Source organism: Nerophis ophidion, linkage group LG04 (genome assembly GCF_033978795.1).
Source record: "Nerophis ophidion isolate RoL-2023_Sa linkage group LG04, RoL_Noph_v1.0, whole genome shotgun sequence".
NCBI classification, from domain to species: Eukaryota; Metazoa; Chordata; class Actinopteri; order Syngnathiformes; family Syngnathidae; genus Nerophis; species Nerophis ophidion.
In genome coordinates, this window is record NC_084614.1 from 54,435,018 (window position 1) to 54,451,975 (window position 16,958).

The following is a 16,958-nucleotide window of genomic DNA, read 5'->3' on the forward strand; positions in this document are numbered from 1 at the left end:
AGAGTGATCATTCTATGCTCAAAGGAAAACAGGGTATGATGCCAAAACACCCACCAGAAATTTGATTTCATTACGCTCCTTTCATTTAAATAAATCTTAGAGTGCCACAATACACAGCTCAATGGCCTTGTGTTTAGAGTGTCCGCCTTGAGACTGGAAGGTCGTGAGTTCAAACCCCGGCCGAGTCATACCATAGACCAGGGGTAGGGAACCTATGGCTCTAGAGCCAGATGTGGCTCTTTTGATGACTGCATCTGGCTCTCGGATAAATCTGAGCTGACATTGCTTAACACGATAAGTAATGAATAATTCCACTTGTAATCATAGTGTAAAAATAACATTCAAAATATAAAATATTCTCACGCATTTTTATGTTCAAGAAGTTGCATTAATGGTAAGAAGTAATTTATTTATTATTGGTTAGTGCTGGGCTTGCCCTCCTGGGGGTTCTTCAGACCACCAAGCACCGACATGAGAGCCTGTTTTAGGGTTAAAATATTGTTGTTGTTTTTCAATTAGTCTCTCAGTTGCTTTCCAGCAATTGTCTTTTTCTCTTTCGCCTCATTCGCCCTCTGGCTCCAGCCCCAACCCTGTCTCTCCTCCTGGCTGCTGCTTATAACAGAGCGACAGGTGATTAGATAACAAGGCCCAGTTGGGCCCTCTACGCACCTGTCGCTGATTTCGAGGCCGGTCCTGGCAACATCCTGCTTTGCTGCAGGCCACGCCCCCTCCACAGTTAGCTTCAGAATAACAATGTTATTACAAAGAATAAGAGACCTATTATACTCTGGAAATGTTGGTCTTACGTAAAAATGCACGCGTTTAGTTGTGTTCAGTGTTAAAAAAAATATATGGCTCTTAGGGAATTACATTTTAAAATATTTGGCTTCTTGGCTCTCTCAGCCAAAAAGGTTCCAGACCCCTGCCATAGACTATAAAAATGGGACCCATTGCTTTCCTGCTTGGCACTCAGCATCAAGGGTTGCAATTGGGGGTTAAATCACCAAAATGATTCCCGAGCGTGGCCACTACTGCTGCTAACTGCTCCCCTCACCTCCCAGGAGTTGGAACATGGGGATGGGTCAAATGCAGAGGATAATTTCACCACACCTCGTGTGTGTGTGTGACTCTTGTTGGGAATTTAATTTTAATGTAAACAGACATTTGAAACATTAAAAGGTTAGGAATTAAAACATAAAACTAAAACTGTCAGAGGTATTTGTTGTTGATGAACCCCAAGATGCAGAGACGGAGGCAGGCATAGAATATGAAAACATGATTTAATTAAAACTAAACAAGAACAAATAAAAAGCACGCACGTGGGCGGAATAACAAACTAAGGGAGCTAGCACTGGAAGCTAGAAAACAAAAAGGAACTTTAGCATGGAAGCTAGTGGATAGCAAACAGAAAAAGTGGAAATAACTAATGCTAACAGAAACAGCTTACCGCTACGACGACTAGGACAAAATGTAGCAAGACAGGTAGTAACTGTAACAAAACGACACGTAGCACGACAAGAGTGATATGTGGCAACAACAATACAATGATCCTGCAACTGACACAAGACAAAGCAGGTACAAATAGGAGCGGGCTGATTGGCAACAGGTGCCAATCAGCTGCAGCTGAGGAGGAACACAGCACTCAGGGAACAAGACAGGAAGCTGACAAAATAAGAGCACTAGACAGGAACTAAAGACAGGAGATACTAAACACAGAGGAAACAGACAAATGCAGAGGAAAAAACTAAAACATAGACAAACTGTCAGGGGAAAGCCTGACACAAACACTGTCAGTGAAGCATAAGAAACGCTTAGTCAAAAGATTTCTGTGCAAGTGTCAGCACTTTTTCAGCCCATACAATACCGTGATAATGATGATAACGGAGATAATTTTGGTTACAATAACTCATATAAATTTTTCATATCGTTACATCCCTAAACCCAATATTAGTGTATTTTGTATTTTGTTTTACACGGTAGGAAATGGATGGATGGACTAAACCCTACTAAATGATGACATTGCCATTTAATATGATATCATGTGAACAACGTTTATTAACAACTTGATATCGTTAAAGATAGCGTGTTGTGGCTAACAATCAATTTAAATAAGTACGCCTTCCGCCCGATTGTAGCTGGGATAGACGCCAGCGCCACCCGCGACCCAAAAAGGGAATAAGCGGTAGAAAATGGATGGATGGATTGTAATATTTAATTATTTAACAATGTAATTACTTGTTCAAATATTTGAACATTTAACAGTTTAATTATTTTATTCCATGTTGTAAATAATTATTTCATGATTGAATTATTTCACAATTGAGTTAATTATTTATCTTGCTAATTAAGGCTGCACACGCCCTGATGATGGTTTCTAAGCGCAGGTTTTGGCACTATCTGCAGTACTACTGTCAGGACAAGCTGCATTCTTAGACATTTCCATTGTGATGTGTTCATGATCAGGAGCATAACAGATAGTTAAATGTAATAGTGGTGGTCCCAATTTATTTGTTCCCATAAAATGAAGGAATGGGAAGCAATGCTATTTCAGGCATTAAAAATGTGAGTACAGGTTTTGTTTTGTTCAATTTTTCATGAGAATTACACTCTCAAATACAGTTTTGTTCCCTAGTTAGTGAGTAGAATGACTCCAAAACGAGTCAAAATCAACATCAATAACTCATTCTATAAAGTTGTTGACTAAGGAATGTTTTTATATGTTTTGTGTTGCTCACATTGGGGCCAAGAATTGCAGTTATCCAGCAAATGGCGCTGTGGTGAAAAAAGGGGGCACATGTGTGGCTGTTTGCACAAAGTTTGTAAAGTGAGATACCACAACCCCCACCCTATAAGACTGGATGAAAGGGGATCGAGTTAGACAGACAATGTTATGATGCATCACTGTACTGGATCTCATTAGAATGTGTAGGCGTACCTAATGGAGTGCCCAGTGAGTGTATTTAATGAAAACAAGATGCTTCACTTCTGTTTTCAGCATATGATGAGTATGAAATATCTCCATATGAAGAACTGGAATTGAATCTGGTGCGAAACATTGAGATGTCGCACATGGCCTCCATCATGGCGGGTAAAGCAACACGGACAAATGAATAATCAGGATTCATTGAGCGTTACTGTTTCCTGATCGACACAAAACTGTTCTCTTCCCAAAAGCTTCCTCTGTGTCCGTGGACGGACACAATCAGTGTCTGAAGGCCGCCCAGGACTGCGGCCTTTTTGAGAAATGCGGCTCGCTGCGCTCAGAGTACGTGGTGGCGTGCACCAAGCGAGCGGCTGCCTCCGACAGCAGCTGCAACCGACAAAAATGTCACAGAGCCCTGAGGCGCTTCCTGGAGCGTGTCCCCGAGGAGTACAGCTTTGCGTTGCTTTTCTGCCCCTGCTCCGATACTTTATGCGGGGAGCGCCGCAGGAAAACCATCGTCCCGTCTTGTTCCTACGAGGAGAGCGCCAAGGGCGACGGCCGAGTGGGCAAGCCCAACTGCCTAAGCCTGCAGAACTACTGTTCCAGAGACGAGCTGTGTAGGTGAGGACGTTTTGCACTAGAGCGCTGAAGTTGGGGGTCCGAGGTGAATAATCAGGCAGGATTGGGACATTGAGCACACTCACCTCATGCATCATATGTTCTTCTGCATGCGTGTTGTGTGAAACACATCTCAGTTCATCATTTATGTGAGAACATCCATAATAGCACATAGAACAACAGGCTTATTGATAGTCATATGTTTGTATTTATTGAATGATATTGTATATCACCTGAATATTTATTACAGTTTTTCTTTCTCTTAGCTTTGTGTAGGGAAAACATAACATTTACTGTATTTTCCAGACTATAAGCCGCTTATATATATTTTTACAGCGCTTTGATCCCTGCGGCTTATTAAAGGGTGCAGCTAAATTATGGATTTTTCTTCGCCAATGGCTGTAATGTTTTGTAATTAACAAATAGTTTTCACGTTAAACCCACAGAGACACTGAAAAGGTCTGTTATTGTTTGTGCTACCAGTTCGCTCACTGCAGGTGCTGCGAGTTGAACATGTACTTCCTGTTTCGTACCTTGAACCAGAAGTATAACTGTCCATAGCATTTCTGCCCAAAATGATTCTTCATTCATCACTCCAAGGAACGTTTGTAAGTTTTACAGTATTACTAAAACAATTCCAACTTACTAAACCATCCCATGTGTGATGTCTGTAGGAGTGTTATAATAAAGTTAAAGTTAAAGTACCAATGATTGTCACACATACTAGATGTGGCGAAGTTATTCTCTGCATTAGACCCATCACCCATGATCACCTTGAGGGGAGCAGTGGGCAGCAGCAGTGCCGCGTCCGGGAATCATGTATGGTGATTTAACCCCCAATTCCAACCATTAATGCTGAGCGCCAAAAAGGGAGGTAATGGGTCCCATTTTTATAGTCTTTGGTATGACTCGGCTGGGATTTGAACTCACGACCTACCGATCTCACAGCGGACACTCTAACCACTAGACAACTGAGTGTATAATGCATATATGTACGTGCTATTGTCATAATAATCAAGCTAGTGTCATCAGCATTTACAAATATCCTAACATGTTTACTGTGTTAGTATTATTAACTTACAATGGCATTCTTTTTGTGTTGTTTCAGTATCGTAAATTCTCCAAAATGTCACCGTGAAGTTTATTGTGTCTTTTAAGCTGATTGGAAAACTAGCTTCGGCAGCTAGTGAGTCTATGATGATGACTTTTGTTTTGTTTAATCAGGCGTTCAACTGTCTTTTTACCGAAACCATTGAGTTGAGTTGAGTTGAGTTTAAGTTTATTTGGAACATGCAAATATACAACATGATACATCACAATTTCCAGTTTTTCTTTTCAACATGTTCGAAAAGGAGTAGGAAGAAGCAAAGCTTATTTAATCCTACCCCTTTTCTTTAACATAACAGTTGCTAAAACTTTTGTTCACTTCCTGTTTTCAATGTAATCACAATATACTCCATAAGTAATCACAATGAAAATAAATAAATAATTGGTGAAGTAAGTTTTATTCCATACGATGAGATAAGTAAGATTATTTTGAGAATGAAAGAATGAATGGGTGAATAAATTCAGACTGTTTATGTTGGTTCTTCTTTTTTGTACTTTGTAAACACTTCAAGTTAACCATTGACCCTAATGTTTGATTGTGAGTGTGAATGTTGTTTGTCCAGGGTGTACGCTGCCTTCTGCCCAAATGCAGCAGTGATAGGCTCCAGCACCCCCCAGGACCCCATAAGAGACAAGCGGTAGAAAATGGATGTATGCATGGGCATTTGGAAACAATTAAAAAATGTTAATAAACATTTACTAAATATTTTGTACCAGTATATATATGCGGCTTATAGTCCAGTGTGGCAAATATTAATATCTTATAAAATTTGGTGCGTGCTCTGTAGCCTGGAAAATATATTAGTCGAGCAATCTTGTGACTTTTTTTTTTTAAATAAATGGTTTGTTTGTGTTTTTTTATCTAAAAGAAACTACTCCAAACACTCAGTGAAACATGCTTTTCATTTTCATTAGAAAATAATCAATGCATAACAGTGTTTTTGTTAGTGGCAGTGATGCAATAAAAGCAGTTATTTGGGCCAGTAACAACACACAAAACATTTTTTTAAAATCTCATGTATTGCATTGTGCACTCTGCTTTCATCTGCCAGGCCATTCAAATGCATGAGAAAAAAACCCCAGAAGACATCCAGTGGGATACATTGTAGCAGGCGACAGCCATGCATTTCTATTTCATTCGTTTTTTATTGTTTGCTAGACATAAAGCATAATCACTAAATCTGACCATCACATTTAGAATCCAGCATTTGAGGACTCCGGAAAACAAGTTTTCACTGTTATGGTTTTGTGTGTGTGCTTTAGATCCCGCTTTGCTGATTTCCAACACAACTGTCAGCCAGCTCCTCTCTCGGCTTCTGGCTGCATGCGTGACAGCAGAGCCATGTGCCTCAAGGCCTACGCTGGACTCATAGGTGAGTCAATAAAGGGGAGAGGAAATAGTTCTGGGACCAAATTGGAAAGCTGCACCACGGATTATTAGAAATCACCAGCAGGTGTCTTGCAGTGATATTTGGCTTTTATCATCCTTGCTTTCATCCACAAACTGACCCTTTATGGTTCCGCAACTAGCAATTGCTGTTTGCAACCACTGCTTTTCAATCTGTCACAGCACCAATTAAATAAATAAATAAATGGGTTGTACTTGTATAGCGCTTTTCTACCTTCAAGGTACTCAAAGCGCTTTGACACTACTTCCACATTCACCCATTCACATACACATTCACACACTGATGGAGGGAGCTGCCATGCAAGGCGCTAACCAGCACCCATCAGGAGCAAGGGTGAGGTGGCTTGCTCAGGACACAACGGATGTGACGAGGTTGGTACTAGGTGGGGATTGAACCAGGGATCCTCGGGTTGCGCACGGCCACTCTTCCACTGCGCCACGCCGTCCCAACATATCATACGCACCATATAAGTATCATATCATATGCACCATATACGTTCTCTGGTAGCTTTCAATGTGTCACAAGACAAGAATAACAAAATCAAACATGCTTAAACTTGTTTGCAATATTTATCATATTTTCTCCAATACTGAAACACCCACATGGATGGACATTATTATTTCATAGCTGCTTGGTCAATTCGTTTTCAGTAGTGATTGACAGGTGTAGGTCCTTATGTCATGATATCCACTTATATGCTGGACTAAAGCCCAGTCAGAAACAGGATTGCACGATAGCCACCTGAGAACCAGCATCCTGTTCAGTGGACATCGATGTTCGGCATAACATGGCTATTTCTTCCCAAAATTTTACTCACCAGTGGTCAGCAAAGACTGGAGTTTCACTGACTCACGAGTGCTCAACGAAGACTGGATTTTCACTGACACAAAGGTACTCAACAGAAACTGGAGTTTCACAGAATCACTGGTGCTCATAGAAACAAACTGGAGTTTTACAGACTCATTGGTGCACCACAGAAACTGGAGTTTCACTAGCTAACATGCTTGACAAAGACTGGAGTTTCACAGACCCACAATTGCTCTGCAGAAACTGGAATTTCACTGACTTTTCGGGTGCTCGACAGACACTGGAGTACCATTGAGACTTGACAAAGACTAACATCTTCCTGAACTATGGGTGCTCTAAAAAGACTGAAGTTTTGACTGACTCACAGGTACTCGACAGAGACTGGAGTTTCACTGACTCAAGGAAGCTTGACAGGGACTGCAATTTTACTAACTCTTGAGTGCTTGACAGAGACTGTAGTTCCACTGACTTTTTGTGTGCTCTGCAGACACTGGAGTTTCACTGACTCACAGGAGCTCGACAAACACTGAAGTTTCATTGACTCACAGGTGCTCAACAAACACTGGATTTTCACTGACTCAAAGGTACTCATCAGAAGCTGGAGTTTCACTGTATCACAGGTGCTTGTATAAACTGGAGTTTCACAGACTAATAGGCGCACTACAGAAACTGGAGTTTCACTAGCTAACACGTGCTTGACGAAGAGTGGAGTTTCACAGACTCACAAGCGCTCTACAAAAACTGGAATTTCACTGACTTTGGTTGCTCGACAGACACTGGAGTTTCACTAACACTTGACGAAGACTGTTGTCTCCCTGATTCATGGGTGATTGAATAAGAATGAAGTTCGACTGACTCACCGGTACTCGACAGAGGCTGGAGTTTCACTGACTCGAGGAAACTTGACAAGGACTGTAATTTTACTAAATCTTAGGTGCTTGACAGAGACCGCAGTTTCACTGACTTTTCGGGTCCTCGGCAGACACTGGAGTTTCACTTACTCACTGGAGTTCAACAAAGACCGGATTTTCACGGACTCAATCATACTCAAGAGAAATTGGAGTTTCACTGAATCACTGGTGTTCATAGAAACTGGAGTTTCACAGACTCATAGGTGCACCACATAAACTGGAATTTCCCTAGCTAACACATTCTCGACAAAGACTGGAGTTTCACAGACTCACAAGTGCTCTACAGAAACTGGAGTTTCACTGACACTTGACGAAGACTGTAGTCTCCCTGATTCATGGGTGCTCGACAAAGACTGAAGTTTAACTGACTCACAGGTACTTGACAGAGAATGGAGTTTCACTGACTCGAAGAAGCTTGACAGGGACTGAAATTTTACTAACTCTTGGGTCCTTGACAGAGACTGGAGTTTCACTGACTTTTTGGGGGCTTGACAGACACTGGAGTTTCACTGACTCACAGGAGCTCGACAGACACTGAGGTTTCACTGACTCACAGGTGCTCGACACAGACTGTAGTTTCACTGACTCACAGGTGCTCGACAGAGACTGTAGTTTCACTGACTCACAGGTGCTCGACAGATACTGGAGTTTCACTGACTCACGGGTGCTTGACAAAAACGGGAGTTTCACTGACTTATTGGTGCAAAACAGAGACTAGAGTTTCACTGATTTACAGGTCCTCAACAAAGACTGAAGTGTCACGACTTACGGGTGCTCGACAAAGACTGGAGTTTTACTGACTCCTCGGTGCTCAACAAAAGAGAACTTTCACTGACTGACTGGTGCTATATTGTCGCAGTAATGTTTTGGTTATTGTAATTCTATCTGGACATGATTGTATCATTCAAATGTGGGTCAATTGAAATGGAAACTGTACCATGTGTACCATGTACCATGAATTGATTAACGTGCACCCTGACTTAAACAAGTTGAAAAACTTATTTGGGTGTTACCATTAAGTGGTCAATTGTACGGAATACGTACTGAACTGTGCAATCTACTAATAAAAGTATCAATCAATCAATCAAACAAACAATGTCTGCCGTGTGACAATACACCGTTTGGAAACAATAAAGGTATGTAAATAAACATTTACTAAATATTTCTGTATAATCAACTCATTTCACAACATACTTATGCATGGCTTATAGTCCGGTGCTGTTAATGTATGGAAAAATATAGTTTTCTTCTTAAGGGTGCGGCTTATATACCCGTGCACTTATAGATCGGAAAATACAGTATTTTTTTCACGGTGGTTTAGAGTCAATATTTTACCTCGGAATTGTGTAACGCTAACTTTTGCGGGCATGGTTGAATGCGGCATAACGTTTTTGGGCATTGTTACGAGTAAATCAGGTACCTGGTTCACTATAGTGAGTGCCTCATGAGAAGTGGAGTCAATAGAAAAATTCAGGTGCTCAGCTTGCTAGTTAATGGTGAAGTGAAGTGAAGTGAATTATATTTATATAGCGCTTTTTCTCTAGTGACTCAAAGCACTTTACATAGTGAAACCCAATATCTAAGTTACATTTAAACCAGTGTGGGTGGCACTGGGAGCAGGTGGGCCAAGTGTCTTGCCCAAGGACACAACGGCAGTGACTAGGATGGCGGAAGCGGGGATCGAACCTGCAACCCTCAAGTTGTTGGCATGGCCGCTCTACCAACCGAGCTATACCGCTCGGTGAAAATTAACTTTAACTTACCAATGGCGTTCCTTACATCAAAGTTCAAAAGAAACTAGAAATGGGTACCATTAACATTTCATTCGGTTGGTACTGGTTCCCATTACCTGGAAATCAATACCGGTACTGAACGGTACCAATTTTCGTTACTTTCGTGTGTGTTCATGTGGTAAAAAATGTTTTTTTGTGTAATAATAAAATCCTAACATGTTTAAATTTAACATATGTATTTATCTTCCTCGATTGATCATTAAATATATCAAATATTTGAATAGTAACAAGTTTGCAATCGTTTTGCAAATGTCTTCAACATAAAAACACTTAACTGAAAAATGCAGTCACTGTTTTTTTCTTAGTATTATACAAAATAAAACCCAGCTCCATGTACTCTTTTCTTTTTCCATCTGGAAAATATGTGATGGCGTCCATGGAGTCATTTAAGGCAATTTAGTTTAAAACACACAAGCAAAATAGGATGGAGAAAAATAAAGACCAATGAAATATTTTTCAAAAGAATTAATCTACAAATGAAAGTGAAGCAAAAACTTGACATTAACATTGCAAAGTACAGTACAAGGAACGGAACTGACTTTAACTATTGCAAGTAAAAATGCAAAGCAAAGGTATTCTAATACAATAGACTTTTTAGCTGGAGCAGACGTGGAGGATGATGATGTCGCTGTTGTCGTCACCAAATGTTAACGCTATCTCTTCCCCGTCTTGTTGGATGCAGTCGAGTCGCGAGAGGTGCCGAATGCAGGAGTTGCAGCCGTTCATCTAACTTGGTCGCACTCTTCAGCCAGGAGAAAAATCCTGTGTTTAACCAGGTGCTTTTTCAGATTGGAAATATTCCCGCCACTTGTCTTGGATTTTGGCGTCACGATTATTGCAGCAAGCGTAATCTGCGTCGGCATCGCATTTGGAAAAGACGAACCACACTTAATTTTTTTTTTTTTTGCTATGAAACATTGAGGGGTTGTAATATTACTAAAAGCATGTCCGCTTCAAAATCGCCTGTTTTCCTCTCAAGTGCTAGCATGTACTCGCCATTCGCAAATACTCATTCAAACAGATGTGAAGTCACACGCAACCCAGGCACCGAAACATGGGACCACTGGATCTTACGTGAAAAATCAGGTTGTAGCAATATATTTTACATCATATTCTAGCACTGAATGATGGTTTTGTTGGTGTTCTCATATCATAAAACGTGTGCTTCCAGCCTGTATGTATTTACCGCTGTTTTAATCCTTCCATGATGATGTATTACTTAAACTCACATTTGGAGTTCCACATCAAAAATGTCTCATTTTGTAATTTGTCTCTATTTTTCCCTCAGTGCATTTTTGACCCTGTCGAGGGGAGGCGCACTACAAACAGTCGCGATCAAAAGTTTACATACGCATGTAAAGAACATAATGTCATGGCTGTCTTGTTTTTCCAATACTTTCTACAACTCCTATTTTTTTGTGATACAGTGATTGGAGCACATACTTGTTGGTCTCAAAAAACCTTCATGAATTTATTATGTGTCTACTGAAAATGTGACCACATCTGCTAGGTCAAAAGTATATATACAGCAATGTTAATATTTGGTTACATGTTCCATAGCAAGTTTCACTGCAATAAGGCGCATTGGTAGCCATCTACAAGCTTCTGGCAAGATTCTGGTGGAATTTTTGACCACTCCTCTTGGCAAAGTTGATGCAGTTTAGGTAATTGTTTTGGTTTTCTGAGATGGACTTGTTTCTTCAGCATTGTCCACACGTCAGGACTTTCGGAAGTCCATTCTAAAACCTTAATTCTAGCATGATTTACCCGTTTCTTTACCACTTTTGATGTGTTTGGGGTCATTTTCCTGTTGGAACACCCAACTGCGCCCAAGACTCAACCTCCGGGCTGAAGATTTTAGGTTGTCCTGAAGAATTTGGAGGTTATACTTCTTTTTCATTGTCCCATTTAAAGCACCAGTTCCATTGGCAGCAAAACCGGACAATGACCCCAAACGCACGTCAAAAGTGGTAAAGGAATGGATAAATCAGGCGAGAATTAATGTTATAGAATGGCCTCCCCAAAATCCTGACTTAAACGTGTGGACATTGCTGAAGAAACAAGTCCATGTCAGAAAACCGACAAATTTTGCTAAACTGCACCAATCTTGTCAAGAAGAGTGGTCAAAAATTCAATCAGAAGCTTGTGGATGGCTACCAAAAGCGCCTGATTGAAACTAGCCAAAGGACATGTAACCAAATATTAACACTGCTACATGTATAATTTTGACGCAGCAGAATTGGTCACATTTTAAGTAGACCCATATTAAATTCTTAAAAGAACCAAACTTCATGAATGTTTTTTGTGACCAACAAGTATGTGCTCCAATCACTCCATCATAAAAAAATAAGAGTTGTAGAAATTATTGGAAACTCAAGGCAGCCATGACATTATGTTCTTTACAAGTGTATGTAAACTTTTGATCCCGACTGTACATGGCAAATATTGTCGGTAGTCTGCTTATTCTATTCAAGGAAATTAACATCTTAGCTGTGGGAAATCGGTTTGTTTTTTAGTGTTAAAAAGGATGCTCTGTTTTGCAGGCACAATCATGACTCCCAACTACATGAGCAACAGCAGCACAGAGGTGTCCCAGTGGTGCACGTGTGACGGCAGCGGCAACGAATGGCAGGGCTGCCAGCGCATCCTGCACATGTTCAAAAACAACATTTGTCTGCGTGAGTGTCATTTGCTCGGCAAAGCCTTCAGGATGGTTTCAAGGAAGCTGAAATATGTTTATTATACTTTTTTGTGCCAAAGTGCAGATTTAATACCGTTTACACAGGAAGTATAAGATCTTAGATGAGCAAGATCATGTGTTTCTTCCTCTTCTCAAGGATCAATACTACAGTATATAAATTAATTGTGGCAATAACTTAGCAGGGTCAGTGTAGAACAGGGGTGTCCAAACTTTTTCCACTGAGGGCCGCATACTGAAATGTCAAAAATGTTTAAGGGCCCTTTTCACATTTTTAATTTACAAAACCTATGATGTATATATAAACATTTTGTCTAACCTTTAGTGCTCCCCTCATGTTTGGTCCTTTGGGAACCCAGGAGGGTTAAATATTACTCATATATTATTTATTGTTTTTTTATTTAATGCTTAAATCTCAACATCAACTTCAGGTCTGTCGGTGTACATTTAACTTTTATTTATTTATATTTCTTGACCTTTTTATCAAAGCTGCTTTTTATGCCAAAAACACAAAATATGCAATATTTTCCCCAAAAATGTGACGTAATTGGAGCCTTTATTAGTTCATAGTCCATCCATTTTCTACCGCTTATTCCCTTTTGGGGTCGTGGGGGGCGCTGGCGCCTATCTCAGCTACAATCGGGCGGAAGGCGGGGTACACCCTGGACAAGTCGCCACCTCATCGCAGGGCCAACACAGATAGACAGATAACATTCACACTCACATTCACACACTAGGGCCAATTTAGTGTTGCCAATCAACCTATCCCCAGGTGCATGTCTTTGGAAGTGGGAGGAAGCCGGAGTACCCGGAGGGAACCCACGCATTCACAATCATAGTGTTAGTTTGAATTTTTTTTTTTTTTTTTTTTTTTTTGTTCAATGACACTTAAAAATCCCAGTTAAATGCTTGGACATCCAAAAGGCCCCCACTCAAAAAGTGCGGCCCGTTAAGCTTTTCAATCTGGCCCGCCGGACATTCCCAAATAATTTTTTTAGATCTTTAAGATGGAAACTGTAGCTGCCTTTGTGATGTGCAGTGATGTTTTCTAATGACTGTAAGTCTTGAACTATACAAAATATTTCAGTGGTTGGAATCTGCGCTTTTGCATGATATACTAGTTACTATGGTAATTTAATTAGTTACTATGGTCATCAGCAGCAGCTCAGTTGAGGCACCAAGCAGTGTGGGCGTGGTTTGTTTCCACAGGGTGTTTCCATAGCGACCAGCCTGAAATGTGGGTGTCAGGGACAGATGCGGAAGGAGATTTTTACAATAAAGTTCTAAAGCTTAGTGATGTATCAGATAGTAGGTTTTTTTTTTTTACCCTTCGCATTAATATTTGGTTGTTTGTTGCGTTTTTGTTGCATTTCGCTTGATTGTAAAATATGTCGATGGAGAGGGGGTGTGACGTTCATATGTTGTCAATATTCAGTGTTTTATCGTTCATAGTTAATATTGTAAATGTTATGTTTCTACTGGGTAAGGAGACGGCACAGCAACTGGATGTCAAGTTCAACAGGTTTATTGAAGACTTGATGATTACGTGGAGTGTGTATACTACTATGTGTCTGCATGAATGGCTATGCGCGACCCCGAAAGGGAATAAGCGGTAGAAAATGGATGGATGGATGGATGAATTACCATATGTGAATACCGTAAGGGTTGTTGAGGTGCATGTTGGATGAACAGCGTCCAAATCCGGATGGGAACAAGCCAGAGGAAGTCCAAAGTCCAAGCGGGGGTCAAAGGCAGGTGAGTGGTTCATAAGTCCAAAACGAGGTTGAGGATCCGGGAAGGCAAAATGGGGCCAAGAGGGAAACAGCGGTGGTGACATGAGCACTGTGGGAAGAGCGGAGAAACAGGGATCAGGGAAACAAAAGAACACAAAGAAAACAGGCAACGAGCAAGATCAGGAGGAAGTCAGAGACGCATAGCTTACAAGGAGTAGTTTACGTCAGTGGTCCCCAACCTTTTTGTATCCGCGGACCGGTCAACGCTTAATAATTTGTCCCGCGGCCCGGTTGGGGGGGGGGGGGGGGGGGGGGTCGTGGGTGTCCTTTGTTTTTTTTTTCTTTGTCAAAAAAAAGGGATGTTTTTGTCATGAAAAGGGGAGGTTTTTGTGGTTAGTGCACTAATTGTAAGTGTATATTGTGTTTTTTATGTTGATTTAATTTAAAAAAATATATATATATTTATTTATTTACTTAAAAAAAATAAAAATTAATAAAAAATTATTCTGCGGCCCGGTACCACTGGTTTACGTTCCAACGTCGATGAGTCAGCGTCAGCCATCTTTATACTGCTGTCCTTCATCAACGTCAGGTGTGTCAGGCGTGGGATGCCGCCGGCTGCGGCGGAGAGTGGGCGCGGTCTACTTAATGAGCGCGGGGGCGTGCCTGGTGTTTCCAGCAGAGCTTCTGTGTGCTCCCGCAGTAGTGGGAAGCACGGAGTGTGTGTGTGACACAACAGTAAATCCCACATTCATTGTTTTCATGGACATTCTGAGTGTCTCACTCATTAAAACATTCCGTTTTTAAGGCAGTCTGTCATTACGTTTTGATCATTCAATCAGACATTATTGTAAAGTTTTGTATTAGTGTTGCTAAAAATGGATATACCGACCCCCAGCCACATTTTGTCCTGTAAATTTGACCCAGGAGTCAAAATAATTGCCCAGACCTGCTCTAGATCAACGTCAGATCTATCTGTTGATTCTTAGTTTTTATTATTTTTTCATGTTTTTTGAAAAAAAATGTATGCCCCTTTTGTCAAACAAAAGTATGTTTTTTTGTATGGCAAACACAAAATATACAATATTTTTCCCAAAAATGTGAAGTCGTTGGAGGTTTGAATAGATCAATAATTCACAACAACATTGATTTTGTTTCATTACTTATTGAGCAATGACTGCTTTAAAGAATAACACAGCCTGCATGTCAGCTTTGTGGTTTCAGAGGCAAGCAACATTGCAACTTTTTCTTGTTCCATTTCACCAGTCTGCTCTTCTATTCCACTTTTTTTATGTTTTTTGTTTGTTTGGTTTTAATAGCATTTGTGGAATGTGCCGGGTGCCGTTAAAAAATTGGCTCTGGGTTACAAACGGCCCCCAGGGCATACTTTGCACACCCCTAGTGTAGAGCTTTGCTGCAGTATCATGCTCTGCTTCCGATTGTCACAGCATATGTTAGCATTCATGTTTGCCTCAATAAACCGCAGCTCCCCAGTGCTAGACGGACACATGCAGATCTACCATCACCATGGGAAGGCACAGTTGCCTTGGTACTTACTTGTGTTGGCAGCAATGGCTGTATGTTTAGTCGTTTTCAGTAGATTACAGTCTACAACACGGGTCCTCAATAGACCCGCAGATTAAATAAAAAATTGTTCATTTATGGAGGAGACCCATTAAGAATGACTGGAAAGTAAGGGATCTTGGGTTTAAATCCCATCAAATCATTATTATTATTATTGGGTTTGAATCCTAATTTTATTATATTATGTTTGCGTTACTATTTTAATTATTTATTTAATACTATTGACACTATGACGCTTCGCTGGCATCGTGGTGTTGGTTCGTTCTCTCAAATTATGCAGTCGGGCTTGGACACAGCGTGGAGGTAAGAAAGGATGATTTATTTATGCTAACAACACACTAAGAATAAAAACACTTGCACAAGGCACTAAAGACAAAACAAACAGAACTAGCATGGGAGCTAGAAGGAACTAAAGGCGCTAGCATTCGAGCTAGGGAAATAAACAGAGGAATAGCGTGGAAGATAACGAGTACAAAAAGTATTTACCACAATCGGGGATCAGCGACGTCACCTGTTGCATGGAACAGAAACCAGACTGCGAGACTGAGTGACGGAAAAGGCAGGCTTATATAAGGACTGTCATGATCCGCAGCTCGGATGATGTCATATTCTGGTTTTGTTCTGTTTGTATATCACATCCTGTTTGGTTTTTGTCTTCCTTAGTTCCTGGTGGCACTTTCTGTTTGTTTCCGTTGCCATAGCCACACGTTAGTGTCACCTGCATCTTGTTTTTTCACGTGCACCTGTTCTGTGATTATCTCCTTTATTTAAGCCTTCCCTTTTTATTCATTTGGTCTCGCAGTCTAGTTTGCTGTGCGATGCAACAGGTGACTTCACTATCCCCGATTGTGGTAAAATACTTTTTGTATTCATTAGCTTCCACGCTATTCCTCTGTTTGTTTCCCTAGCTTACATGCTAGCGCTATCAATTCTTTCTATCTCCCATGCTAGTTCTGTTTGTTTTGTCTTTAGTGCCTTGTGCAAGTGTTTTCTGTTCGTAGTCTGTTTTTGTAGTGTTAAATAAATCATCATTCCTTACCTTCACGCAGTGTCCATAGCCGACTGCTCCCTCGAGAGAACATACCCGCACCAAAATGCCAGCGAAGCGTCACAAGGACAGTAATTAGGAGGCAGGTGCGTGTCAAAAACAAAAGGCAGGTGACACAAATACTTAACTATGACAACAGAACAAAACAGGAAGTGCCACCAGGAACTAATGAAGACAAAATACTAACAAGATACGATACAGAAACAGAACCAAACCAGAACATGACATGATCCAAGTAGCGGATCATGACAACTAGAATCTCCTGAGATAAAATCTTGTCCTGTGAACAAATGTTTTTAAGAACGCCTGGTATACTCACAGACAATC

The 16,958-nt window shown here is 40.7% G+C and overlaps 1 protein-coding gene across 2 annotated transcripts in view; it reads left to right on the forward strand.

Moving 5' to 3' along the window:
* The window catches only part of LOC133551560 (GDNF family receptor alpha-4-like), a 90,372-nt gene that overhangs the window by 58,114 nt on the left and 15,300 nt on the right, over positions 1-16,958 (forward strand). For both annotated transcript variants that reach the window (XM_061898388.1, XM_061898389.1), the window contains exons 6-9: positions 2,996-3,088; positions 3,175-3,544; positions 5,912-6,021; positions 12,112-12,246. In XM_061898388.1, the coding sequence (XP_061754372.1) occupies positions 2,996-3,088; positions 3,175-3,544; positions 5,912-6,021; positions 12,112-12,246 (708 nt within the window). The remainder of the gene's footprint in view (positions 1-2,995; positions 3,089-3,174; positions 3,545-5,911; positions 6,022-12,111; positions 12,247-16,958) is intronic.